The 27,915-nt window shown below is 53.2% G+C and overlaps 1 protein-coding gene across 1 annotated transcript in view; it reads left to right on the forward strand.

The window, feature by feature from the left end:
- Positions 1 to 295: 295 nt before the first annotated feature.
- Positions 296 to 27,915, forward strand: part of FAM20A (FAM20A golgi associated secretory pathway pseudokinase) — a 33,366-nt gene continuing 5,746 nt past the window's right edge. The window contains exons 1-6 of the mRNA XM_014601768.2: positions 296 to 648; positions 20,686 to 20,870; positions 21,543 to 21,593; positions 22,871 to 22,949; positions 25,031 to 25,123; positions 27,779 to 27,894. Coding sequence (XP_014457254.2) covers positions 341 to 648; positions 20,686 to 20,870; positions 21,543 to 21,593; positions 22,871 to 22,949; positions 25,031 to 25,123; positions 27,779 to 27,894 — 832 coding nt within the window. The 5' untranslated portion in view covers positions 296 to 340. The remainder of the gene's footprint in view (positions 649 to 20,685; positions 20,871 to 21,542; positions 21,594 to 22,870; positions 22,950 to 25,030; positions 25,124 to 27,778; positions 27,895 to 27,915) is intronic.

A 27,915-nucleotide genomic window follows, 5' to 3' on the forward strand; every position in this document is an offset into this window, starting at 1 on the left:
ACACACATGCACATGCACACATTGCATGTCTGGCACAACACCCACGCACATGCACGTTACATTTACACACACACACACGTTACCTATGCAGCGCGCACACCCTTTCCATTAAGCCCCACGCGCGTTGCATGCCCGCCCCGCTGCGTGTCTAGCGCACCTCGACTGGCGCTGGGTGGAGGCGCGTTACACTTATGGCGCGGCCGGGAGGGCGGGGCGGGGCGGGGCGGGCGGTCCCGGTCCCGCTCCCGCTCCCGCCCCCGCCCCCGCGGAGCCGCACCTGCCCCGGGCTGGGGGACAGACGTGCGTGCGGCGGAGCGCGGCTCCCGCGGGCCGGCCGGCCATGCCGTGCGCCCGCCGCGACCGCCTGCCGCTGCTGCTGCTGCTGGGCGCGCTGCTGGCCGCCGACCTGCGCTTCCACCTCTGGCCCCAGGTGCGGCGGCGCCTGGCGCCCCCCGAGCCGCGCTGCGCCTGCGGCCGCGCCCCGCACCCGGCCCCGCAGCCCGGCCCCGGCCCCGGCGCCGGCTCCAAGCTGCGGCGCCTCCTGGCGCACCCGCTCTACCGCGCCCCGGAGCCCGGCCCCAGCGAGCCGCTGCTGGGTGGCCGCGACACGCTGCGCTACTACCGCAGGAAGGTGGCCCGCTGGAACAGGTGCGTCCGTCCACCCACCTCCCCGCCCAGGGGTGCGGGCACGGGGCTGGGAGAAGTTCAGTCCTGGCCCCGCTCCCTCCCGGAGGCAGCACCCCGTCTCGCGAGCGGGAGCAGGTGGCACGCGGGCAGCATCCCTGCTTTCCAGGTCGAGCCTCCGACTTCGGTCCCCGATGTCGGGAACAGGCAGAGGGGCGAGTCCCCAACCCCCGTTGCCTGTCCTGGGATTCAGTTTCGACACCAAAACGCCTGGTTTGGAGGGGGTCGGGATCTTGCAGATGGGACGTGTGTTTCGGGGCTCCCCTGGCCCGAAACCCACCTCCCAAACTTCCCGCAGAAGGTCGCAAGGGAGCCGGGAAGACCGAGCCCGTCCCTCCCCCTCGGCTCTCTCCCATCAGCAGATTCATTTATTCGCGGTCGCCAAAGTGCCTGTTTATGCCCGAAACAAAAGTGTTCTGGATGGGATTCAGGCTAGCGCTGTGAATCGCCTTTTATTTCCCTCGGACCGAGAACACGAGGAGCGGACAGCAGGTAGCTTTGCAGACAATGAGTAGAAGTAACCGAAACTTTAAAAGGAAGAAAGAGCAGACGGCTAACCCAAAAAACAAAGTGAGAGAGGGGGTCTGCGCGCCAAGTGGCGCCGGGAGCGTTCCCTTTGCAAAGGCAGCGCTTGTGCTGGATGAGCTGCTTACCGGCAGCCTGCGTCGTTTTGGTCCCCTAGAAAAGTCAAGTAGAAAGTGTTAAAATCGTGCCCCTCTCTCTATTTTGAGCACGCTCCCTAAATAGTGCAGTTTGCATGCCACCCAAAACCAAAAAAAATGAATAAGAAATGATGTTGGACCCAGTGAGCAGATCAATGCAAGCTTGTGACCCTGCCCTGGTTCGGCGCTATAAACTGTCCGTGTGCCGGTGAAACGTGTCCTTTATGTGAAGGGCCTGATCCTGCTTTGCCCTGGAGGCAGCACTGGCCCTTGTGCTGACTTCGGGAGCAGGCTCTGAGCACGCGGCGGTGGCAATAGGGTCAGCACATCTATTCGTGCCACCGCGCTCCCAGCTCCGAGCAGAGAGGTGCTTCCTCTCGCCCGTCAGAGCCATGGTTTGAACAGCGTCTGGTGAAAATAGCAGCGTGCTACACGCGCTTGACCGAAGAGACACCAAAACGAATCCGCCCTTGAGCTGAATCCTCGTTCTGGGCAGAGGAGCCCGTGTGCTTCTGCCTGGGGATCTCAAAGCACGTTTAGCTCCCAGCATCGCACACCTTTTTCGTGGTCACCCTGTTCGGTTTCCAAAGTGGGGTCCGTGAGCGAGCAGGGGCCTCGCCGCCGCGGCCACTCGGGTCTTGCTCTCCTCCGACCTGCCTCCTGTGTCCAGCTCGGCTCTTCCCAGCTCGCGCTGACCGCGTGGCTGCATGGCTGCACCTCTGCAAGACATCAGCACCGTTCTCCAAATGCAGGAGGTGCTGCCTTTGCTGCAGTGGGAGCAAAGCCTCGATGGGACCAGCGAAAAGAGAACGGGTTTGAGCAGCTGAGAAAAGTATTGAAATAAACCAGAACAAATTAGGGAGCGTTCTCCTCCCCACCAGCCCCTGCATCTTATTCTCGGAGAACCATCCTTTAATGATCCTTCCCGCTCCAACTTTTCTGCTGCCCGCAGTCGTTTTTGCTTTTTTTTTTTCCTAGACGGCCGGAAACCGCTTCCTTCCACCTACCTACTTGCCGTCCTGGCACAAAAGTTTGGCCCCGTGTCCCTTGCTGGAAAAGAATCGCTGCAGAGCATCTGGGCAGGCTTTCAAAAGTGACAGTTGTGAGGAAAGGCAGGAGCAGTGAATTGGCAGGAGCCAGACCTGCGCGGCGTGCAGGGGAGCGTCGACTAGCTGCGAGAGGAGGAAGAAGGGACATAAGCAGGAGGGAGCTGGGGGACAAGAAACGAGTAGGAAGGGGAGCAAGATCGGGGAACTGGGGCAAGCATGAGACATGGCGATCTGGAGATCTCCACTGAGCCAGTTGGATCCTTTAGCCGGTAGCTACCTAGTTGTGGGGTGGAGAGAGTTCCCCAAGGATTATTGTTTGCATCCAATTCCTTCTCCGAAATAGCCGCTATCGGCTCTGCATTAGCCCCAAGGAAGGCTTTTACGCCTAAGTAGGTTGCACGAGGAACGCTCGGTGGATTACTCTCACAAAACCAGCAAGCGGTTCGATTTAATTGGAGATTAGATTTGGAAAACCATTTTTTTTTTAAATAGGTCAATGGGAGTCGTGTGCAATTTGGCCCGATATCCATCACAGAGCATACAGCGTGCCGAGTGGCCCCTGAGCTTTATTAACGGCTGGGGAAACGGGTGGATTTTAGCTCCTGCGCAGTCTCTCACCTGATCTGACCTCTTGGGTAGGTGCTGCATGTGCGGGGTGGATATTTGCACTGCCAATGTGCCCCGAAGCTGGGGCGTGATCCCAAATGCCCACACTGCCGCACGTACAGATGCTCAGAATAGACGAGCAGCTCGGGGAGTTTCTTCTGCCCTGTTATTTCCAAGTCTACGAGCAACCTTCGGTGAAGACGCTTGGGTTGCAGGGTAAGAGATTTCTAAATGCCGAAGAGATTCCCATGTCCGAGTCCAGTTTTTGAGAACGATTTAGCCCTTGGACATCCACTTCTGAGAGGAGCCTTTTGCCCAACAGGAAGATGCGTTTGTCTCATTTGTGATGGATCAGGATATCAGTGACTTGAGAACAGCGGTTTGCATTAACAGTCCAGAACGCGTCGTCTCCCAAGCCGGCCTTGCTGTGTGCAGCGCAGCTCTGTCACGCTGGGTCTGTCTTGCTCTTTAATTGAAGCCAAAGCTGATTAGTGTGTTTCGAGGGAGAGAAAAAGCTGATGGAAACAAAGTTTCGTGGAAAACTGTTGGTATCTGTGATTTGCAACCATCTCTGTTTTCGTCTGGCTGTAAGACCGGACATTGGGGTTGACTCTGAAGTAATCTTCTGCGTGATAGATGTCCCATTGCATTGCATTCCTCTGTTACAGGGATGAGACCCATCTAATCAATCACCTGCATGGATATAGGGAATAAAATATTTCAGATGAGACAGGAGAAAGGTCCCTGCAAGGCAGCGCGGTCCGTCCTATCTTGTACCGGTAGAGAGACGACTGCGGCATTCAGGGAAAGGTGTTTTGCATCGTTCCCTCTTTGTTCAGATCTATCCGAATAACGCAGCAGCGGCTACGACGGCTGTGTTGTAAATCGGGATCCCCTGCTGTAGGGTGTCATCAGCCGGAGCAGATTCAGAGCTGGCATCTCCCTTGTGCCATGCCACTGCCTGCAACTTGTTGCGGCCATTGGCATCTTGTGTGCCATGCAGTTGGGCAGGGTTGCGAAGTCAGCATGGACCGGGATCCTCTAAGGGAAGTTCTCGTGTGAACCTCATGCCGCGGCAGTGTCTCGGGCAGTAGCGGGATGCTCTCGGTCCTTCTCAGGCCTCTCTGGGCAGTGATCTCACGACCAGCTCACAACGGGCTTCCTTCAGGCAGCGATGCCTGGTGAGCGTGAGCACTGGGGGTGTTGCACAGGGGAATCTGAGCTGCAGAAACCAGCATTAAGCTCTAGCATTGACTTGGCTCCCTCCCTTTCGCAGCTTCGTACTCTGTCTTCCAGGCATTGTATAATCTCAGCCATAGCTCCCGTTTCCACCTACGCTCATCCCAGTCACATCTCTCTCCTGATTTTTAGACTACCCCTCACCAGGCTCGGCTTCAAATCTGCTTCCATGCTGCACCCAACTCTGTCAGCCGGCTCCCCAAATCCTGTCTCCCAAACACCCTCTGTCTTCAAACCCTGACCTTCCAGAAAGCCCTCGTATCCAGATCCCCATCACTAAACCGTTGTCCCGTGTCTCATACCGCAGGTAGTGCATAGGTCTTATTTTAAGGATAGTGTCAAGCACGACACTCTTCTAATGATCCCTAAGTCCATTAAGGCCCATTAAGCCAGGTGGGGCTGCGTGGGCAGTGGAAGCAACCGAAGAGCACACTTTTCTAAGTTTGCCATCAAGTTCCTGAACCCCTGATAAAATTTTAAGAGAGTTGGAGTTCATCGCTCTTGTTCATTGATGATAAGGCGCTTGTGAACCAACATGAACAACTTGAACATCAAACACGCAAGCGGTTCTCTACAGACATTTTTTTTCCCACCGCAGTTTAGGACCAGCTGCCAGCATCCGCGATTTCACTCTCCTTGCTTGAATATCCACAACCTCCTGGATGCCGTCTTTCACAGCAACACGCTCCACAATTTGACTTTGACTTGAGTTGAAATTCAAACAAGGCCTGCGAACGGAGACTGTGCCCTCATAGAGCACAAGTATGTCTTTATAACTGTAAATTTTGGGGGGGGAAAAACTATCTTTTCTGCTGGTGACAGATGCAGGCAATGTTAATAGACTCCTCAGTGCAATCGATATGCTTGGAAACAAGGATGAAAGCTCGTTTTCTCACAGAAACTCCAATGTGGCTTTTGGGCATGTTCCAAGTTTCAGCCGCTGCCAAGAGCTTGAAGTTCATTGCAAAGACCCGGGGCGTTTCTGCCGGGAGAGGTCTCTTCCCCAGCCTGCGCATCTTCTACGGCTTTGCTTAAAACAGAGCGTTTCTCTTGTCATTCTTTGTGGGGCATCTTGAAAGTTTTAGAAATAGCATGCAAAACACGGACCAGATCAAGTGCCTATCTGACAGTATCCAAAACCCTTATGAGTCTTTGCTGGATTAATTAACAGTTCATCTCTGGCCTTGTATTCAAGCAGCCTCTTTTTTGCTTCATATTCGAAGTCGTTTTTCCTGCAGTTTCCAGTTAATCAGCCGCTTGCAGTCAAGATACTTGTACATCCCTTATCAGGATGATAATGGACAAGGAAATCCTTGGGGGTTTTCGCTGATGCATAGTTTGTTTGATATCTGTTTCAACTTCCGCACGCATTTTGCTTGCAATTTGGACTTCGTAAAGGAGGAGGTGCCAAAGTCTTCCACTGCACGAGAATTTCTACTGCAGGTTTCTCGTGAGCTTGGCAACTCAACATCTCTTCGAGTTTTGGTTCCTGTGAGTATTTTTAGGTTTGAATCATTGACAATGAAAACTAAACTCCCCAGCTCGGTAGCCACGTGCATGCATCGCAGCAATTTGGATTTCTCGGCTTGTTTCGCTGAAGGCTTTTGGAAACGTGTTGGTGCATGAATCCCTGGTGCAAAAAAATGCAACCGCTTTGAACCACATGAAAAATGCCGCCGTTCTAGTGCGACAGCTCTTGCTTGCAGGACTCAAAGGACGTGTGTCGCCTGGGCCAAAAAGGGCTCTCCTGTTAAGGTCCCTGCTAAACATTTCCTTTCATATGTGCCCCCTTATTGTGGCCTTGACCTGAAAATCCCTGAGTGTAATTCCTACTCAACTGTCCAAAAATAGTTTCTGCAATTCCAGCCCCAGACAGATCTCTCACCTGATATAATCCGGTGACATGATTTTCGATCATCACGCTGCCCGCTCCCACCTGTAGTGCTGCTTCTTCAGGAGCAAATATAACAGTCTGCTTTTGTTCAGGCATGTCTTGTGCGTAGCAGAATATGTGGTGGCTTGCAAGGTGCAAAGGATTTCCTTCTTGATCACGTTCCCAAGGATGTGAATACCTTAATTCTGAATATTTTTGCCTACTGATGATCTTTCATGGTCATTTAGGAGAGCCTTCCTTTCATTGCAAGGTGGCATTACACCCAAACTTTCAAAAAGTTCCCATTGAGGGAGGAGCAGACCTTCCCCTGACCCTTGAACAGGAACATTTTCTGCTCCTCGGCAGCGTGATCTTCCACATCAGCTCTTCAGCAAAATTAGTTTGGTGCTGGTTTCTTTATCAGCCCTCTGATGTTGCTTCAGTTTAATTTCTGAGCCTGTCCCCATCTGATAGCTCTTCTATGATCTGTCAGGTTTTCGTGCTTTGCTAGAATACTTGACATGTTTCTCCCTCCCCTCTGAAGCATTCCTTACTATTTTAGGGGAAAGCCAAACCTCTGAGGTTAAACAGCTTGCAGCAGAATCGGTTGAAGCGGATTGCAGAAGCCGAGCTCTGTACCTTCCCCGCTCTCCAATTCAAAGCTTAGTGTGAAAAAATGGAAAGCTGAAAATGTTCTTCCATTACCACCCAGTGGAAAATCCTTCTAATTCCTGTGCCCTGGCCTAGCGTCCACATGCAATCAAGGCTTGATTTCCAGCCCTTTTGGCAGGACATTTCAGAGCATCAATGCCCAGTTTCTTCCTCTTGTGGGTCTCCCAATTTTCCTTGAAGTTACTTCTGCTCACAAGCATATGAGCTGCCTGACCGAGGGCAACATTTTTTCTTGTTCTCTTCATTCAGCTCAGAGGAAACGAAGCGTTCTTCCTCACGCGGGCTGTTTGCAGAGGGAGGAACCGGTGACAATCTGGGCTAGATGAGCGCTCATGACTAGGAGGGTCCAATGCATCCGTCGGGAGCAAAGCAGTTGATTGCAGAATGCTTAAAAACACTTGACTTCGTTTTGCATGGTGGGGTCGTCTCCCTGCTGCCACGCGTCGCTCCAGAAAGCTGTCATTTTCTCTTACTGGTTTCTGCTTCCCCCGCACTGGCTGTTGACACCATCACTGAAGACCACAACCTGTCCATGAGTACAAACTAGGTGAGGAACTTCGAAACACCCGAGTACAACCTGAGTCCTCATCAGTATGGCCCCTATCTCCTGGTGTAACCCATGTGTCACTTAGGAGAAAAGGGGGCGATACCATTTTCTCGGTCTTGCGGATGTGCCGCACGTTCTCTTTTATTGTCCCCGGTTACTTTATAGGACAACTAACTCATTTTTCATCATAAAGTGCTGCTGAAGAGATTTTGGAGGAAACCTGTTGTTTTAGCAGCCGGCCAGGAATGGTGAAGGTTAGCCGACGTCCTTTGTTAACGCCCGGGCGAGGGTTGTTCTCTTGCAGACCTGAAATGCAAAGCATTCCCAGTGGTTTTAGCGAGTACGTGGGGTTCAGCACGGTAAAACTGATTATGTGGAAAAGGGGAGTGAGATTTTTCTGTGCATCCTGCTCCGCTTACATCTGCTCAGCAGAGATGTTTGTTCCCCTTGTGCGTGTAGGGGTTGCTCAGTCACAATCTCTCTTCATTGATCTGCATGCGATCCGCCTTCACGTGTTTGCACGTCCTTTGCCGTTACGTCCTTCAATTCAGCTAAGTGAGTGCATTGTTGGTATATATAGACCGCTCCCATCCGTATCCTGGTCCCAATTCTCTGCTTCGTTATTTGAACATTGCATTGAAAACAGCCTTGCGTTGCTTTGCATAGAAACGTAGACCCATTTCTTCCAGTTTTGCACAATCTGAACTCCTTCATTCCTGAGAAACAGGAGTTTAGCTTCCCTGAAGGGAGTGCACTTGCTTTGGATTTCCATTTGTATCGTGTGTTAGCAGAATACATGGGATCCCTGCCGCGGTAGGGAGGACTGGAAGCTTGCTACGTTCAGATGAGGGCAGAAATGCGTGAAAAACTCAAAGAGCAGTTGCTGGGGCTGTTGGGTGTAAACCAGAGCAATTTTTTAGAAGACAGGAAAGAAAATGGGCAATAGACGGTCGACACCGGGGCACTTGTGTGATGATGAGAAGACCTGGAATCGAGTCCCCGCTCCGCTGTTGTTCTTCTGCGTGACTTGAGCAAGTCACTTTGTCCCTGTTTCCACCTTTATATGAGGGGTAATACCGGTAGCAATTCCCTACCACAGAAGGTTATTGTGAGGATAAGGTTATTAAATGACAGTGGACTGCTTAGGTATCAACCATATAATTGCTTATGAGGGGTAATTAGGTATCAACCATATCATTACGGTGGACAGGAGAGAGTCTTGAGCTAGCGGCATTAACCGGGGTCCAGTCTAGGAAACTGCAGCGTACTAGTAAGGCCTCGTTATCCCCCAGTGCCAAACTGCATAGGACGCATCTTAGATGCATGGCTTGCAACGTGATTGTAAGGTGCTCCAGGATCACCATGATGAGCCTGGTCAAGCCTGAATAAAACAGAGCAGCGTTTCTCAAACGGGAGCTCGCCGTGACTTCTGGAGAGCGGTGTAGGAGGGCATAATGGGAAATACGAGGAAGAAAAAGGGAAACTATAAAGCGAGGGAAAGGACTGATGAAGAAAATAAGGAATGATTTTATAGTGTCGTTTGGGATGCTAGCAAGGTGACAGCGTGGCCATTGTGACTTACAGCATTATGTTCTTATTGTGTGTAATCGGGAGTTTTAGGGGCTCACAAATTTGGTATGGGACCCCAACAGTCGGAGAAGTGCTGGAATGGGAAACCAGCCTGGCACAACCTCTGACCCGACACGGGGTAGAGGAGGACGGCCCCGCAGGCACGGCGGTCGCTGGGACACGTCCTGACAAGGTAAAGTGCCAGTAGAGACTGTTTGGAGGACCTGGGCTTTTCTCCCGCTGACCTTGGACAAGTTCCTTGGCCTTTTCTATTCAAAAGGGGCCTGAGGTTTGAGTACCTGTTTCTTATTGCCTGGTTTGAGCCACCCCCAGGCTGACGTGCAACGGTGCTCGGCACCTCCAGACTCCCTGGAGGTGAACGTGAGAAGCACCTAGGATGGCTCCACTTCCACCATTTTCATTTGAGCGTAGGACTCGCACCTTGAAAAATAATCTGCAATATTACAGCTCTTTAAAAAGCAAACGAACAAAACAACTAGTGGCTGCCGGGATCAGTGTTTTCCTTTTAGCATCCTTGCATGGTTGAGTCATGTGCCTGAGCAAACCGGGAGCTCAAGGCGATGAGATTGTTGTGCTTAATCACAGAAAAAGCTGGTGAAATACAATTGAAGGTAACTAAGTGAAAGAATTTAAGCGTTGTTATCAGGTTCTGCCAAAGTTCCTGCAAATAGAATTTGCTTTGGAAATAATCTTAGCCGCGACCATAACTTGTTCTGCGAGCATCCCAACAATAGCGGTAGGCTACAAGTTAGGCGCTGCACATGAATATCAATTTAGCTGTAACGGCAGGGCCGTGCTGATAGATGTCGGGTCTATATATGACCTACATAAAATCTGCATATGTTCCAGAGCAATTTGAATCTCCGTTATGCTCAGCAGAGAGTTTACATTTTTCAAAGCCAGGCAATGCACGGGGAATGCATGAGAACTGTGCAGCGAAGATGGATGCTCCTGGAGCAAGTGCATGGTGGGAGTTTTGAACAAAGTCGGATCACGTAGCTTATTTGATGACATCCTACATCACCAGCAAAGGCCCGTAACGCTAAATGCCAAGTGCCGATAGCAACACTGGCATTACTCTGCTCCAGTCTAACCTGAGGGACTGCCCTGGCTGTCTGCTAATAAGTCCATTGCTACCCGCTTCACTCGGTTGCTTTTTCAGATTTTTTGGCGAAGAAAACATTGTCGTTTGCTTTTTGTCCTGATATTTATTTATTACCCAGCCAGCAGCGGATCTAGGCAGTCATTTGCCCTTGTTTGACTTAGCTTTGCATCTTATTCTTTTGGGGGAGAGCATATTGATTATTCCTCAGTCGCTTTGAAATAAAATATATGGTTCTCGTAAACAGAGGAAGCATTCTGGGAGCACAATCAGGCTGAATTAACTCGCAGCCATCTCGCTCCTTGGGTGCTAAATAGCAAGTGGAATATATCATGGGGAGGCAGAGCCCAAGGCTTGTCTGGGAAGGGCTTCTTTAGCTTTTTTCGGATCCACGTTGGCTCTGTGCATCAATTATGCAGTATGACTAAGGTAGAGAATTTTATCCATTTAGCTTCGGCCCCTGATAGGAACTTGGCTGAGCACAAGAATCGATCAAGCGCCGGGCCTAACTCAAGCAGATGGTGCTACAAGCATGATCCACGGAAGAGAGATTTTTGTATGTCTGTATGTGGTTTATGGAAATGGGCTCATCTGTTTGTGCCTAAGGATAGGTGGCATTGCCTCTAAGTCAGTGGGCTCGGCAAGGTCTCCAGCATACGCTGTAAACAGCCTCCAACAAGCGGGCAGTGCTTGTTGGAGGGCTACAGCCGCACTGCGGCAGTGCTGGTACAATTGAGACCCCCCACAGCCTTTCCTGCGGTGACCCCGTGACAGTCGGAGGAGTGTAGGGAAGGCATGAGATCTAAAGCTGTCCGTACCATCACAAAGCGGCTTGCAGAGCAACAGCGCAACTCCCCTGTAGCCTTTCTTGCCCTGACACATTAGGGGTTGAAGGTGCTTCCTCCACCTTTATTCAGCTCTTCTAGAGGGCAGGATCGAGGACCCTGAGGACTGTTGGCATGTCCACATAGCAAGTACGGTGTATGAACAGCGGGACTGCAAAATTGGGCCGAGGGGTGCCCCTTTCCCAGGATGTAGGGCAGGAAAGAGCCCTAATTCAGCCTCTAAGAGCACACGGTCCTTGGCTGTCCGGCTGATGCAGTGTGTGAAGGATCAGGCTAGCTAGGCACTGGGGCAGGAAGGTCCTCACACCCAGCTAACAGAGCTGCCCTTTGCTTTGTAAGTGGAAATTTTCCCTACGGGAGAGCAACTCAGCTCTTCCATTTTAACCTGGTGCCAGGTGCCCAGATCGATAGGATGCATTGATGAACGCATCAATATTACGAATGTCCCCGGTGGTGAGGCTGAGCGGGAGCAAATTTCAATAGGTTAGACACGCTGGGGACTTGCTGCCAATCCACCAAGTGCTGTTGGTGGCAGAGGACTTCTTCCCCAGCCCCAGGGGAAGGCTTCTGGGATTAAATGTCAGCACTCCGTGCAGGTCCCATCCGATCGCCTGCAGCGTGTGCAGAACGAAACCCATCTTGTTCATTTGCCTGGCACTTCAATTATGAATCAGGGGTTGATTACAGGATGTGAAGCCAGCTGGAGAGACTCATGGGGATGCAGGAAGGAAAAATCAAAAGGAGGATCCATTCCTCTTCAAATATAAAAGCCCTTTACGGCTCCAGAGCTTATTTTAATCCCCTAGTGAGCCTCTTCCCCTGCCACAGCCTCCAGCCTGTAACCTCTTTAGCACCGTGGGGATGGAGCATTTATTGTGCAAGCAGCTAATCATGATGTGTCACCCGGCACTTGTCTACGCCACATCCTGGGGAGGACGAGATTGAACGTACTACATCTGCGCCTTGTTCACCCAAATCTGCTGGCACCCGTCAAAGCTGGAAGCTTGCTTCATGGATGAACTGTCGAGTCTGTGGCGTGCCAGTGGACTTGGGAACACGGGGCATGGGAGGCATGCGGTCGGCCCCGTCTAGTCAGCCTGCCACCAATGCAGCGAAGACAAGCTCCCTCCAGTAGCGCTCAGGATGCCCTAGTCAGACTGAGTCCTATGGACCCAGGCACTATAAAAACAAAGAGGGTCCGGTTCCCTGCTGCACTGCCTTCTGCAAACCAAGTGCATGCCCTGACCATTCGGCCCTCCCGTCGGTGGTGTGCATCATGCACGCGCTTTGCACAGAGGTGAGTGCCCGCAGATGGTGCTGAGCAGGGGATCATCAGGCCCGTGGTAACTTGGCTGCTTTAAAGTCCTTGCCACCCACCAGCAGTGCTCACACGAGCCTGTGCTGGAGCCGGGCTGTGACCAGCGTAGAAAGTGACTTGCACCAATCCAGCGAATCTCCATTAAATGAGGGCACGGGCGCAGGTCACCTCTGAGGCCGGCATGCCACATCTGCAGCAGGTCCTGGCGGCGGTGCGGCTGTGTTGGATGGAGCCGCGATGTGAATGAACCATCTGAAAGACACAAGTCCCGAGCCAACTGCAGTCTCACAGAGAGCTGCAGCTCCCTCGGTGGGACCGTGCACCCACCAAAGGGGACTCTTTTGGCTTTATTCCCCAGTGTGATTTAATCGCCGGCAAGATGAAGAGGGTGGGTGGAAACACCGAGCATGCATGCCTGGGTTTATTTATAGTGAGCTATAAATAGCCCGGCGTTTTATGATTATACCTTTCCGTGGCTTTCTTTATTAAAAGTAAAATACTGCAGGGACCAGGAGCTTCAAACCAAGGATCTGGGGAAAATAGAGGCAGCTGAATCCCATCTTGAAACTGCCGGGTAGGTTGAACTGTGTGTCCTCAACCACATGCACTCACGGCCGCTGAAAAGCACTTACCTCTCAGCTGAGAGGGAGGCAGCCCGGGTGCAGAAGAGGAGACGTTTGGGGGATCTGTGCACACACGCTTATTTTGTCCAAAGGGACTGTTCGTGTGCACAGTTGTATTTGTAAAGGGGCCATCCACATTAGAGTGCATGGGGCTGTATTCTCCGGGAGAGATGGGTCAGGCCTGCCTTTGTGCACTCAAAGCTCAAGCCACTATATTAACCATGTGTCAGCATCTTCTTTCTTTATCCTCCTACTCTCATAAGTGTCTGCTGCTCCTCCCTTAGCTGATCCTTGAGCAAAGGGAACTAGTTGGATGCTTCTTCCTCTGGAAGGAGAACAAGCTGCCACCGGGGCTCTGTCTGTCTGGGGCAGGGAGCAGCGTTAAGGTGAATTGACTGAAAATGTGATGTATATGCACGTGAATATGTGCAAGCATGAGACTGCGGGTTTTCCTGTTTAGGAGTAAAACAGCCTTAGATCACTGTGTTTTCCCTGCAGAGGAGGTGCTCTACGGCCACCTCCATAGGTGCGTCCGCCTGGGAGTGTCATGCATTGCAACCGATGTGCACCGGCACCCTCCACCGTTGACTCCCCTTTAACTTTCGGAGTGTGCCTACACCACAGGCTGCTACTTCAAGCAGTTCATGCAAGAATGGCTCATCTTTTTCCATTTCCTAAGTTTCTGTCACTGGTTCACTGAAGTCTGCCCATCAGAGCCAGACCTGACTGTGTCTCTCTGTCGGTGCCTCAACTTCACTGCAACCCCAGAAACTGAGGTTGTGTGACGCAAGAGTCCCATCCAGTCCGTTGAGCGTTCAAATCAACAAATAAAAAGCCCTGCCATGCAGTTAAGGCATTTTAGTTTGTCAGTGCAGTCTCTCTGGCCAGTACGTATGCTAGTGCTACAGTTGCGCCCATCATGTCTATGGGACTCTAACAGCTAAATGCCAGCAGGTCAGATCATGCACACGGTAAACCGAGCATGGTCACAGTCGGGTTGTTGCTGCATCACCCTGACCCCCAGGAAGCTGATGTTCATGCATTACATAGTTTAGCAAACTCATGACCAGCAAGACATTTTGCTTTTGTGTCCAGGTTGAACCCAGTGGCCATTTCGAACCTTGGGGTTTGAAGGAAACACTAATCCTCATGTTCTGCCTACCTGCCCCAAGAACCTCCAAAGCATAGGAGCTAGGACACGGGCTGTGGCATGGGAGCTAGGACATGGGCTGTGGCATGGGAGCTAGGACACGTGGCTGCAGCATAAGAGCTAGGACACGTGCCTGCGGCATGGGACCTAGGATGTGTGGCTATGGCATGGGAGCTAGGACATGTGACTGTGGCATGGGAGCTAGGAAATGTGGCTGTGGCATGGGACCTAGGATGTGTGGCTATGGCATGGGAGCTAGGACATGTGACTGTGGCATGGGAGCTAGGAAATGTGGCTGTGGCATGGGACCTAGGATGTGTGGCTGTGGCATGGGAGCTAGGACACGTGACTGCGGCATGGGGGCTAGGAAATGTGGCCACGGCATAGGAGCTAGGACACGTGGCTGAGTGGCTTGTGTGTTAGAAAGCATGGCACCTTCTAGCTAACGTCTTGCCTACTAGATACAAAGAAGTTGGTGGGCCCGCTTTCACTGGATGTAAAGCAGAGAGCCCCTGTGGAGATCAGAGGTGCTCCAAGGGAGGTGAGACTTCCCTGCGTGTTAAAGCCGGTGATGCTGGACCAGGTCTTGGTGCCCGGCACAGTTCTTCCAGGGCAGAAGTTTCTGTGAAAATCACCTGCTCGCACTGAAAAGTCAGCTATTCAGGCAGTTGTGAACTGCAGCAGCATCATTTTTCTCATGGAAACCATGGCTCTGAGGACGTGAGATGCCCCCATCGGGCTAGTAGATGTTGACTCTGGACTCTAATAGTGGCAACTAGCAGCCAACTGAAAAAATGCACGCAGTGTAAAGTGAGCTAGAATAAGTTTCTACCAGAGCAAGCGGTGGGTGACTCGACTGGCTCGGTTATTCAGTTTTCTGTGCAACTCAGTTAAAAGCCCTCCGTGTTTTAAACAAGTTTGAAACTGCTGCAGAATTTTGAATCTCCACCAGATGCCCCAGGCCTCGATCAGCACGGGCAAGAAAATGCAAGACAGCACAAACCACCAACACAGAGCTGGATCCTGCTCCGGGGCATACCCAGGACACGAGTGGCAGGATGGGAAAGGAGAGGTACTTAGCTGTGTTCGTGCAAGGTGAGGCAGAACGTAGGCTAGATTTGCACCTTGTAGACTAACTAAATGAGATAAATATAGACGAGAGCGTACGTTTGCATGAACGCGAGCTGCCATCAAACGGGGGAAGGCCGGAGGATCGGTATTGCCGAGGACGCCCCGCAGCCCTGCTCAGCTCTGCTGACAAAGGAGGGTCCGGGTACTAGTATTTGATGTCACAAGGTCCTGATGTGAAGGGCTTGCACTGAGGTTTTCCTCAGATGAAGATTTCTCCCATTCAGGGGCTGAAACCCTATGAAAAATCAGTGGTGGTACATGGGAGAGAAGGCTTGATTTGTAATTAATATCAGGGGACTTTTCCCCAGAGAGTTTGGGGCTCAGCCAGGACCTGGTGCTTTCTGTCTACTCTTAACTGACCGAAGTGGAGCCTGTGCTGCCTCCTGTCCCCTACGTCCTGGTCTGGCGTCATGGAAGATGCAGCCTGCTCCATTGCAAAAATCAGCTTGTGCTGACGCCTGAATGTCTCCATCGCCCATTAAAAAAGTCTGGACTCATTCTCATCTTGAACCACAAATTCACCCTGGTGCTGAGATTTAAAAGCCGTGCCCCTGCAAACAGCCAAAACATCCAGCCTAGTGTAGGGTCCCCACACCCAGATGAGCTACATGGGACCACGGTGGCAAGCGGCAGTGGATAACAAAGGCAGCCAGAAGCCACATTCGCACGTCCCTCATCGCGAGGTAGCCAGGGTGGATTTGGCCCCCGAGGGACCTGGGTTGCTGGAAGTCGAGTTGCACTGCGATGTGCTGCCCCTCCGCGGAGCAGGACGGGCTGCTGGGGTCGCTTTCCAAGTGCTCTTCAGTAATGCAATTAGCTTCCCCTAATCCCAAAGTGCCTCTCCCTCCCTCCTTACAACAGCTCTAAATCAGCAGATTGGCCCCGGTAATGGCTTGTCCTATTCGGGTTGGCGGGGGCACAGCTAAAGACAGGCCTGATGGGCCAAGACATGACTGTGCAGGAGCAGGGTTTCGCCAAGTGCACCGCTCCCCTCCCAGGCAGCCTCGCCGGCCCCTGCAGCGACGCGGAGCTTGCTGGGGCTGGAGCGGTTCCCGCGGCTGTTGGAGCACGTCTCATTTGGGCTTCTCTGTTTCAACACACAAGCCAATGGGGTCTGTTGCATCTGATTCCAGCTGCCTGCAAAGTTACCGTCTGGCCACAGGCACGGTGTCTGGGTCCCTCCCATTTGGCCCGATGCAAGGCAGCTGCATCTAGGAGGAGCGAGTGTTTCTCCACACTGCACAGGCCACGGCCAGGCTTCTCATTTCCTCCTCTGGAGATCAGCTGAGGGCAGCGGAGCGGTCCTGACTTAGGCTGGCGCAAGAGGCAGCTCTGGCGCTCTCACCGCGCGGCACTGCCCAGACTTTCTGGAGCAGGAGCCCAATTTCTTCCAGGGGAGACTGGGAGCGTGTTATCCTGGAGGAAACTCTTCCAGACCCGACACTGCCGAAACCTCTGCACATAGGATGAGCAGGATGCTGTAAAATGAAATGAATAGCCCCCGGGTAATCTTTCCCATGCACAAGCACGTATTCATCTCTATCTTTTGGCCTCTTCCCCAGATTCTGCAGTGCCAGGACGGACTGAATCGCATGCACTCCATCTTACTAGTATTCAATTTACTCAGGAGAGGACTTTTATTAATAATCCTTGGCTGATATATGGAGTGTTTCAAGTGAGGGACCTAAAGGACTTCGCTGACCTTAAGGAATTAAGCTTGGTGATGCTCCAGCAGGCAGGAATCATTATCCTTATTTCACAGCTGGGGAAACTGAGGAACAAGTTGCTATTCAAGGGTAGGGCCAGAAGCTGAGATGCTCGGATGCTGGCTGAGAGCGGTACCCTCGGGCGGGAGAGATGAGACGGCTTTGCAGAGTCACGCAGAGGTAGAAGCCGGGTCTGGATAGGTTTGAGCTTCCTTTTCAAAACACGGGAAAGCTAAAGAAAGGTTCGCAGCACCATTACCCAGAAACAAGGCAACAGTTTCCAGGGCTTCCTTCCTCCTGCAGCCCCCGTGTGACTGTTTCCAGTGATGAGAGAAATGACACCCTGACGAGCCAGCTCCGAGGGAGAGTTTGCTGACCACTTGGAGGGGTTTTTCCAGGTTTGGGGGTTTTTTTTTTCCCCTGACCTACTTTTCCCCTTTTCTCCTCACTTGTTTGCCTAGTGAATGCTAGCTTTCCTCCTCCTCATTTTATGGCCTGGCAGAGTTTCCAGCAAACATAAGGGATGCTCATTTTTCTGCAAGAATGGAGAAAAGCAGCATTTCAGAGCGTGGCACAGAGTAGCTCTCTGGAGCTGTCAGCCTTGGTTTCTGGACAAGCTGACCCGGGTCGAAGAGACCTGGCGTCGGCAAGCTGTCACCTGCCTCCTGGGCTGATGAGTAGCATAGGCAGCGATCTGTGTTTGGCATGGGGAAAGGACCGGGGAGGAGGGACTCTCCCAAAGTAAGCTGCACTTTGTTTCTCGATGATGACCCATGCAAGCAACGCGGCCCAGCACGGCTCTCTAGGGATCTGACATCAGGGCCCCTCGCCCGCATCCTGCATCCGCAGTGCAGCAGAAAGGAAACGGAAGAGGTTTCCAGCTGCTCAGGACATGGTGCTTCGTGCTTGCAAGCAAACCTCCGGCAAAGCTCAGCCTGGAAGAGGGTCTCAGCAATACGGGGATGACAATTGGCACACCGTTCTGACCCTGCACATAGGCCGGAGCTGCCTGGTCCCAGGGTTTGGTTCATCATGTAACCAGCAGCCCGAGAGCCATTGCCCTACTCCTGCTAAATGGGTGTGTAAACTGAAAGCGTGCGAGAGAAGGATGTGGTGTGAATATCCAGAGAGCTACAGCTGAGCTAACAAAAGGGTCTTTGCAGAGCCAGCCTGCCCCTCCTCTGACATCTCCCGAGAGAGGCGTCGTTTCCCCGTCCCGTGCGTAGCCCAACAGCGCTTCTCGAAGCCTCGTTAAGTGTGCTGCGAGTTACTGTGCACGTCGTCATAAGATCTGGAGATCGTATCCCTCCTTTGTGGTCACGCAGGCAAACATTTGACATAGCGCTGTCATTTGGAAAAGCTCAGACTCGGGGATGGCAAGGAACAGGGAGATGAAATGCTATTTTCTCTTCAGACGGCACTTTCCGAAGAGCGCGTGTCTCTAGCAAGAGGCGCACGTCTCCGCTTTGTGACTGCAGCCGCCGGCGGATGGGCTTCAGCTGCCGGGTGGGAAGATCCTGTCTCCAGTTCTTCCGATGGGTCCACACCCTCCTTGCACGCTCCCCGCGGGCTTGCCTCCGTCCTGTGTGTTTGGCCCCTGGGAACTCACCTTCTGAAAGCCCGGCTGTTTAGCACCTCCCCGTCCTTTTTTGGCATGTACTCAGCCCAGGGTCACTTAACATCCGGGGAAGCGACACCCAGGCCTGTGTGCTGGGGAGTGTGTGCAAGCATTTTGGATGGTGCAGGTCTGAGCTCCCCCCTGCCCATAGGGTTAGGTTGGTTAAAGCAGGCTGATGATGATAGCCAAGGGCACGCATGGGGCGATGGGCTAGCATTGCATACAGCTGAATGAGTGGGTGTCCATGAGCCGGTGGGTAGCTGGGGTGGCCTTTGGCACAGGGCTAGAGTGGGGCTTGAACTCGGAGATCTCGGCAAGTGAGCATGGTCTGCAGAGAGCCTGCAGCAACGTGAGAGACTCCCACGGGCATGCCGGTCCCTGGTTGGAAAAGGAGGGGAGCGACAGAGCCCCCCGTGTGCGGGCGAGCGGCTGCTTCGGTGCAGAGGAGGTTTGCTGATGTCTGGAGTCCACGGGTGGGAAAGTTGTTTCGGGCAAAGCTCGGCACAGGGGACTCGCGGGTTCCCTCACAAACCCTGCCTGACTCAGCAGCTTGGAGTCTTGCCTTGACTTCGGGGTGGTTTTATTTATTTTGATTTTGATTTTAGTCACGACCACAAAGCAGAGCCAGGGAGGGGGAAGCGGGGCCGTGAAGGAGACGCGCAAAAACTCTGCGGAGAGAAACGTTCGTGCAAACCCGTGTGCCCAAACCACCTGGCATCACACGGCTCTGACTTCAGCAGGCGCCACCGAGCCTCGTCTTTCCAAACCTGGCTGAGGGCTATCCCTGCCCCTCCTGGCAGCGGGGACCCTTTTCCCATTGACTTTCTATTGCATACCACTCTCATTAAGGAGTGCCTCGCCGTTGTTAGTGGCTGTCGCCCCACAACACCCCTTATGGCAGGGAAGTCGCGTTACTCGGTTTCCCACCTGCCATTTGGATGCAGCTTCTCCGTATCCCGGGCTTTCCCATCTCTGGACGGGGTGGCAGGAGGGTTGCATTGTGCAGATGGCTGGGTAAGGGCAAAAGTCTTTGCACCATCTCCTCCTCACCCTGCTCTTCACCTCCGCTAGCAGCTTCATTCCCGAGCAGGTGAGCTCCTGGGCCCCACGAGCATCCGCCGCCTGGAGATTTGAGCAGCTGAGCAGATAACAGCCTTTTAATGGGAGACACTCTTATAGCAGCTTTGAGACTTCTGCTGTTATTGCATCCGCCGCCTTCCTTTTTGTGTGTGTTTTCCTCTCCGGAGAGTTGTCCGACGTCCTTGGTCACGAGCCCTCTGGATGCAGTGTCTGTCCGCCTGGGCCCTGATCCCGGATGGAGGTCCCTAGTGACTGCCACAGTATACGTAGTCGTAATGCAGTGATGGGTATGCGTTAGAAATAGCATTTGCACAGGGGATGTTAAGTGCCTTCTAAGCCTAGGTTGCTGTTTCTTTCCTGGGACTCCTGTCGTGTGGGTCTTGAGGTTGCGTCCTAACTTTTGGTGCAAAAAGGCCTGGGTTCAAATCCTGCCTAAGCCCTGAGGTCTGCGATTGCCAGGGGCTCCCGTAGCCCAGTGGCTCCCACATTTGCTGAGCTGTCGAAGGCTTGGTGGTTTCAAACTGTGCAGAAACATCCTATTCTTGTTCTTTTTGGCTGGCTCAAGGTAAGTTGGCCTAGTGGTGAAGGCAATGGCTGGTTCAGCTGTTGTGCCCCGTGTCAGTGGGGTTCAACTCCCATCCTCACTAGTGAGTTTTGGATCAGTCAAAATAGAGCGCCCCAAAGGAGGCTGGGGGGGGCTGGATGCAGGTAGGCTTGGAGCAGTTTCCAAAGGACGGCGGCTGCGGTGTTCCAGCTGTGACATGAGAATAATACAAAGGCAGCAAAACCGCTCCTGCTTTCACCCTGCTTCGTCCAGGGTTCAAGTGGGAGCCGTCTTGCTGCATTCGTGCGATTGCTGCTGCCTTCGGGCTTCGCCGTTAGGCAATCAAAGTGTAACCGCTGCAGCCGCTCTTTAGACGCGTTCCCCTTGTGAGACCAGATGCACACGTGTCCCTGCCCTCTGTTATTTGCTCTGCGGACCACTTTCTGGTGAGTTGGGAACAGTTCCCCCCTCCAGTCTCTCTGTGCCTCAGTTTCCCCACCTGCCCAATACTCCTTACCCACACCAGTAAGACCAGTTGATATCTCATGGAAAGCTGTGTCCGAGAGAAAGCTGCATGTTAACAGAATTTGGCCGAGTCTTTGGAAACCAGGCGATTCCCATCATGTGAATTTACCCTGCTTTTCAGGAGACACAAACTTTACCGCCAGGAGCTCAACCTCACGTCTCCTGCCGCCCTGCTGCAGCTGAAGATGGAGGCCAGTTGGCTCCAGTTCCACCTGGGCATCAACCGCTACGGGCTGTATTCACGATCCAGCCCTGCCATTAACCAGCTTCTCCGCGACATGCAGCATTTCAGCATGATCAGCGCCGGTAAGACTTTCTGTGCACTCCTGTGAGCTGAGGAGGAGGGCTGGCTGCTTGCTTGGCTCGCCGTGCAGCCGATCAAAGTTTATTTTAACTAGAAAAAGCCTTCGTTAAAAATGCCAAAACCCATCTCGGTTTTTCCATTAAACTTCCCAGGCCCTTTTGGCTATTTAAACACATCCAGTGCAGGACTGCCAGGGGGTACACTTCTAAGAAATAGGGACAACCTTGAAAGAGGCCGTCTGTTTTTAAAGCTCCAAAACGTACAGGTTTGTGCCGCAGCTAGGCTGTCGTGTCATCAGTGCTTTTGGAAATGGGACGGGCGATTCCCACGCATTTTTGGGCTCTTCTGCAACTGTAAACCACAGGCAGGTTTTGCTAGCAGGGTCTGCAAAGCCCTGGGGGGCAGGGACGGGCCTGGTGGAGGGTCCCCGAGAGGAAGGATGAGGAAAGGGGACACGTCAGTGAAGGAAAAGGAAGAGAAAGGAGCACGGAGGCAGCTGCAGGGGTTACCGCGTGGGTGAACTATTGCTTTCTTTATGATCCCATGGGAGTACGTGGCAAAGGAAGCAGACACGAGGCGTTTCTGCCCTTGGGTCCCTCTGAGCCACGTCTCCTCGGTCACGTCGGGCAGGGTGGGCTGCGACCGAGTCCGGATGGCTTTTCCTTCCTTTGCAGATTACAGCCAGGATGAGAAAGCTTTGCTGGGAGCCTGCGACTGCACCCAGAGTAAGTGTCTCGTTGGCCTTTGGCTCCTTGCGCTCGATCGCTCGGCAGACCTGACCCGGGGGGAGGGCGGAGGTCTCTCCGCATTTAGTGTGACTTGTTTTCCCTTTCTTTTGAACCCGTCTTATAAAAACCTCTGGCTTTGACTTTTCCTTGCCTGCCCCAGGAAACCCTTCTGCAGCCCCCCGGCTTGGGGCAAACCTCCGCAGGGTTAAAAAAACAAAAAGGCCGGGACGAAGGTTGCAAATCCAGACTGGGTCCATTGCAACTCGAGGCAGCCAAAGCCACTAACTCCCTGCCTGGGGGCCGAGAGCCATTTCTGGCATGTGGCCTGTGGCCACAGTTGGGACTGAGCCGGGTCCGTGCTTGCAGTCTCCATACCAGAAGCCCAGGGCTGGCACCTGGCTCCAGATGTCCTCAGTGTAATGAGAGTCTTTCCATCGATTTTAAGCAGGCATCGTGTGCTCGGAGCATGGTCCTTCCAGGTGGGAGCTGGGGCAGCTGTGCTGGGCAGGAGCTCATGCTTGTCTGTGCACAGGCTGCGTCTGCCCTGGGGAAAAGCAGGGAGCCCTCTTCTCTGCAGCTGCCCAAACCAGCCCCGTCTCTGCAAATCCTGGGCAGATGAGAGCTGCAGAAAACCCCCTGTACATTGCAACGGGTGCAGAAGCTGCACGACTGTAGTCCATGCACCCCTGCTCATTGCATGCCTTCTCAGGGCAGTATTATTTTGCACTGTGGCTCCACCGAGCATCTCTTGCACAGTGAGAAGGATGCTGCATACACCTGTTGAGCACGCTCTGTGCCCCCTGCCCACAACTGCGGGGTGTCGAAATGTATAGGACAGAGCCTGCATTGCCGTGAAGGCAGAGTCCTGGCAGCACCCCTGCATGCAGCATCTCAGGCATGTGTGCATGCACAGCTCAAACAAAAACCTCTGCTTCCCATTACTGGCCTAGAAAGGCGAGTTAGAGAAATCCAAGAGAGAAAAGTGCTTGGAAACTAGAAATCCTGCAGGGGAATAATCTTCCTGGCATAGAAGAGATGCAGAGTGAGAAAAATATTGATGTGTTAAGAAATGTAGGTGGGGAGACACAGCAGCAAAGGCACACTACAGCCGGCTGCAGGAAGATAGTTTATTAGACAGAGAGGCTAGATTTACTCATGTAGGCTTGAGAGATGGATTTCTTGCAGACAGCGAATGCAAAACGATATAAAGGCATATCGCATAAGCTCAGGGTTGATGGTTTCTGAATGTTTTATTTCCTTCCCTCTCCACCAAGTTGTGAAGCCCAGCGGCGTGCACCTGAAGCTGGTTCTCCGGTTCCAAGACTTCGGCAAGGCCATGTTCAAACCCATGAGGTAAGGCGAGGGGCTGTGGTACTTTGGCTTGCAAACTACCTGGGATCACTGTTTCCAAAACAGCCTCACCCAGCAATTAAGCAAGGTGACCTGCGCTGTAAGAAAAGAAAGAGACCTAGGGCTTCTTTGTCCAGCTGTGTGGTTCGGAGACTTTCCATAAATAAGAGCTGCCGGCCAGCAACCCGTCTTGCCAGCACGGTGGTGACCTGACCAGGAGAGGGTGAAACAATGGCATGTGGACAAGCTTTGCAGGTCGACGGAGGTTGTGGGAAGCACATCTTTTGTCTCCTTCACGCAGCAAACATTATCTAGACGGATCAAAGTCTTAATGATCCTGCACCAGAGATTTCAGCAATAGAGACAAAACTCATGGTTTAGCAAGCAGTTGTGAGCTCCACCTTACTGTATGGAGCTGAGACACGGGCAATGTACAGGAGACATGCCAAGTCATTAAAGAAATACCATCAATGCTGCCTGCAGAAGATCCTTTGAATCCAGTAGGAAGACAGACGCACTAACATGGGTGTCCTCGCACAAGCAAAAAGCACAAGCATCGAGGCGATGATCATCCAACATCAACTTTGCTGGGCCGGCCACATCATCCAGACGTCCAACTCCAGAGTCTTGAAGCAATTTTTATCCTCCCGGCTCAGTCAAGGCACGCGCCGAAGAGGGGGGTCTTCCCTTCAAGGACGTCCTCAAGGCCAACGTGACAACAATGCAGCACCGACATCTCACGGGAGACTATCACCTAGGACCAGCCCAAATGGAGGAAGAGTCTGCTGCAAGGATCTCGGTACTTGTTGCAAACCGAATCCAGGATCCAGAGCCAACACATGCCCGAGTTGCATCAGAGTCACTTGATCCTGGATCAGCCTCATCAGCCATCTTCGGGCCCACCATTAAGACATTCATGGAAGACAATCGTGCTGGACTACGAGGGATTGCCAAAGAAGAGACAAACCCAAGGCGTTTCTTCATGCGTCATTTGAATTCAGCACTTTGGAGCGAAGGAAATGTTAAATGCAAAGGACATGAGCTGGTCTTTCTCTCCACTGTGTATCAGTTGCTGAAGAATATCATTTTCTGGTGTTTCCCAATAGGATTTCTCTTTCACTTTAATTTGCTTTTCATTGACATCCCAAGCACATTTCTAAGAAATAGCTTGTCACTTTGCTACCTTTGGATAGCGGTCTGAAATGGCTTCTGCCTTTATTTATAACCCTTTTGGCCCTCTACATATATTTCCATTCGGATTGTTTTCTGCACGTTGCCTTGGTCTGGAATAGAGGCTTGTGCTACGACAAGTGCAACTCTTTGCTTGTCTTAAAAGGAGGGGATTCCTCTCTCCTTTCCCCCTAGTGCTTGGCTGTATTAATCCCAAGGGGTAAAATAAATAGGGCCCCAACGCGTTCAGCGATGGAAAGCAGTAAGGTTCGTCTCCAGGAGCTGTGGGGAGTTGGCTGGCGCACTGAATTTTTCACCTGCTTTCCCGTTCAGAGGACTGCCTAGCCCAGGGATATACTTCCACGTGTACAGTGCTGCTTCACATACTGACCAAACGGAGCTGGTAAGGATTCGGAGTTACTGGAAAACAAGCAGCTGGTTTCCACTGGACTACTGGCAAACCTCCTTTAGTTTAAGCTCGGCAGAGACCAGGGATCATCGGACGACGGAGACCTGGTCCTCTCTGCCCCTCGGGGAGGTGGTGTGGAGCGATGCACAACCAGGTTGGCTCCTGCGGTGGGCATTAATAAGGTCTCCAGGATGGTCCATTCAGGTCTGAATGCAAGCATAACCATTTAGAGGAGCCTGCCTCCTGTCTTTTCGAGGACGTGCATGCGAACTGCTCCTTCTAGCTGTTGCTTTAATAATCCATGGCCCTTTACCACTGCCTTTCAAGCAGCAGTCCTAGTTGGCGTGCTGCTAAGTGCAGCATTGTCATTAGCACCAGGGTTGCAGGGCACTGGGAGGCCTCTGCGGGTCTCCAAGACCTTTGGGAAGAGCCCCGACTGCCTCCTAATGAGCTCCCCTATCCCCCGTGTGCATCCTGTCTCAGTAACCCTCTCGCTTGCTTTCAGGCAGAAACGCGAGGAAGAGACTCCAGAAGACTTGTTCTACTTCGTTGACTTGCAGAGGCACAACGCGGAGATAGCCGCCTTCCACCTCGACAGGTACTCCTGCCCCGGCAGCACACAGGAGTAAAATGCTTTTTAGTTTCAGCTCGTAGCGCTTCAAGAGGCTAGGAAATGTCTCCTGCATAGAAAGGATGAGAAAACAAGGCAGGGCAGGATGCAGGGGAGAGACCTAGCTTCCAGCGCTCTGGTCCAGGTGGATGAGCCTCCCTCCTCCCGTTCAGCAAAGAGCTTGGCGAGGCCCTTCCTCCTTTGCAGTAGCTTGAACCCTTGGCTCTTTAAACACGATCCCTTCCCAGCGAGGCTGACCGTGATTTGGGAGCAGCGTTTGGCTGTGAAATCCTGAGCAGAACGGACCCTGTGGATGGGCTCTGCGCTGAATGCAACCTGCCTAAGGGACGTGGTTAGACTCTCCCTTAGGACTGGCTTGGGCAGGAGCAATTTGGCTCGTTTTGGGGGGTGAGGCCTGCCCTAGTCACGCTCGGTCAGACTGGCGCAGGGTTTCTCTGCTGGTGTAGCGAAGGCGCCGCAGCTTTGTGTGCGGACGTGCTCAGATGGTTTAAACCCGGCTTAAATGGGTTCAGCTCCTCTACGGTGCGCGTCCGCACTGCTGCGACTGCAGGTAGACCTGCCCAAGCCGGTGCTGAGCTCAGCAGCTCGTGTCCTGCTAGCATCTGGGCTCGGTGCAAGCAGCTGCCTGGGGCTTTGCCCAGCTCCTGGGGCAGGCTTTGCAGCTCTGGCTGAGCTCTGTATTGCTAGGCAGTAAACGGGGAAATCTGCACCCGCTGCAGTCACGACACGCCGCATCCGCCGGTTGACTAACCAGCAGGAAACTGAGCTGAGGTGTCCGCGCACCAGGCTGCCCCAGTCAGATCAACAAAGGCTTCCGGTTGATTTAAATTAAGCCAGCGCAACCTCCACATACAGACAAGCCCTCAGTGAAATGGGCTGCTACCCCGGGGAAGCTCGTCCCGCAGCAGGAAGCATTAGATAGACCTGTAGATTTAGATAAGGCATGGCATTCAGCAGCATGAAGTATAAAGTCTTGCAATTAGGAGGCAATAACAAGGGCATCGGCTGCAGGATGGGGTCACATAGACTGGAGACTGTGGGGGAAGAGCACGGGTTGCATGCATCGGTCTCAGGATGAGCATAAGCCTCCAGTGTGATGCAGCTGTGAAAAAGGGTAGTGCAATCCAAGCGTGTATTGCGTGGGGTAAATGCGGGAGAGCCAGGGGGGTTTGCATATGGCCGGGGAGACCCCCACGATCGAATGGCTACAACAAGGTGCTGAGCAGCCTAGCTCTTGGAGGAGGGAGTTTGGGATGCTCTTGCAAGCCAGAGAGCGGGAGCAAAGCATTCAAATCACATTAAGATTGAACGTGAGGTGGTGGCAGGGGGCCAGGTGGAAGGGGAGGCATCGCTGTTCAGCATTCGGCCTGCATGCCGCGTAGACGTGGGCATCTGCCGCTCCCAGGTTTGGACGCAGCCGTACCTCCTGCCGGGGAACAGGCTCTGCCAGCCCCAGGCTTCAAGGCTTTTGCTTGTCATGTGTAGGGCCAGGGAGGGATGCTTTCGTCTCATGCATGCAGCTGGCTTTGGGAATCTGCAGGTAACCGGGCGCCTGCAGAAGCTGGAGGTGGACTCGCGGGTCTGTGGTACCCCGCTTCCCATCCTTACACTCCTACTCTGGCCCCTTTCCCTGGCAGATGGTTACACAAGAAACGCCCATTGGGAAGGGCCAGCTTGTCTCCCTGCAGGCAGGCGTAGAGGTGCTGCTGTTTGCACACCCGCTTCTTCATTGCACGGGGCACATGCCCATGAAGAGGAAGGCTGGGTGGTGCAGGGGAGGGAGCCAGAGGTCTGTCTGTGCCTCTGGCATTGAATGGCCAGTGTGACCTTGGCTGCCTTATTCCACTTCTTTTCCATTTCGCTCCTCCGTGCCTCAGTTTCCCCATCTCTAAAGCAAGGCTCATGCCACCTGCTGCCCCCCTGAACCCTCTTGGAGAAGGGTAGCTGGAAAGTGCTAGAGAGGCGTAATGATTTCATGACGTGCTGCAGTAAGAGGCAGGCTGAAGCCAGTTTCAAGCTCAGGTCCCAGCCCCCAAGGGCAATTCCCAGCACCTTGCTCACAGCCGTACCCAGCCTGGCCCAGAGTGACTGACTCAGTGACCCGCAGCGGTTTTCTATGCTGGCATTCCTCCCTAAAACGCCTTTGGCCCCATGCTCTGCTTATCATGAGCAATATTTGTGAGCTGACTCACTGACGGGAAGGTAAATGCATGGGTGAAGGGGTGGGGGAGTGACCTCCTCTCCGCTTCCTGCTGCTCCGTGGTGTCCTACGAGGCTCAGGACTGCCCTGCGGGGTGGCGGTGCCACACAGGGCCACGGCGCAGAGGCCACGACAGGTGCCAGAGGTGCAGGAGCAGTGCCTGCAGGGAGTGCATCCATGTGCCATACCTGAGCTTTGGGGAGGGATTTCAGCTGTCTCCAAAACCTTGCACGGCCAAGCCCAGCACGGCCCACTTATGGCTGGGGGTGAAGAACTTATGGCAAGAGAAGAACCAGCTAAACGGAGCAGTGCTCGGCCACAAAACAAAAGGGAGGGGAATAGCAGCGTGCAAACCCTGCTCCCCCACGCCGTCGCACCTCTGGTCCAGGCCCCTTTGCCTGACGCGTTTCCTTCTGCTGCAGGATCCTGGATTTCCGGCGCGTGCCGCCCACCGTGGGCAGGCTGGTCAACGTCACCAAGGAGATCCTGGAGGTCACCAAGAACGAGATCCTGCAGAGCGTCTTCTTCGTCTCGCCAGGTAGGCGAGCCCCGTGTGCAC

This window comes from Alligator mississippiensis, chromosome 8 (assembly GCF_030867095.1).
Source record: "Alligator mississippiensis isolate rAllMis1 chromosome 8, rAllMis1, whole genome shotgun sequence".
NCBI lineage: Eukaryota > Metazoa > Chordata > Crocodylia > Alligatoridae > Alligator > Alligator mississippiensis.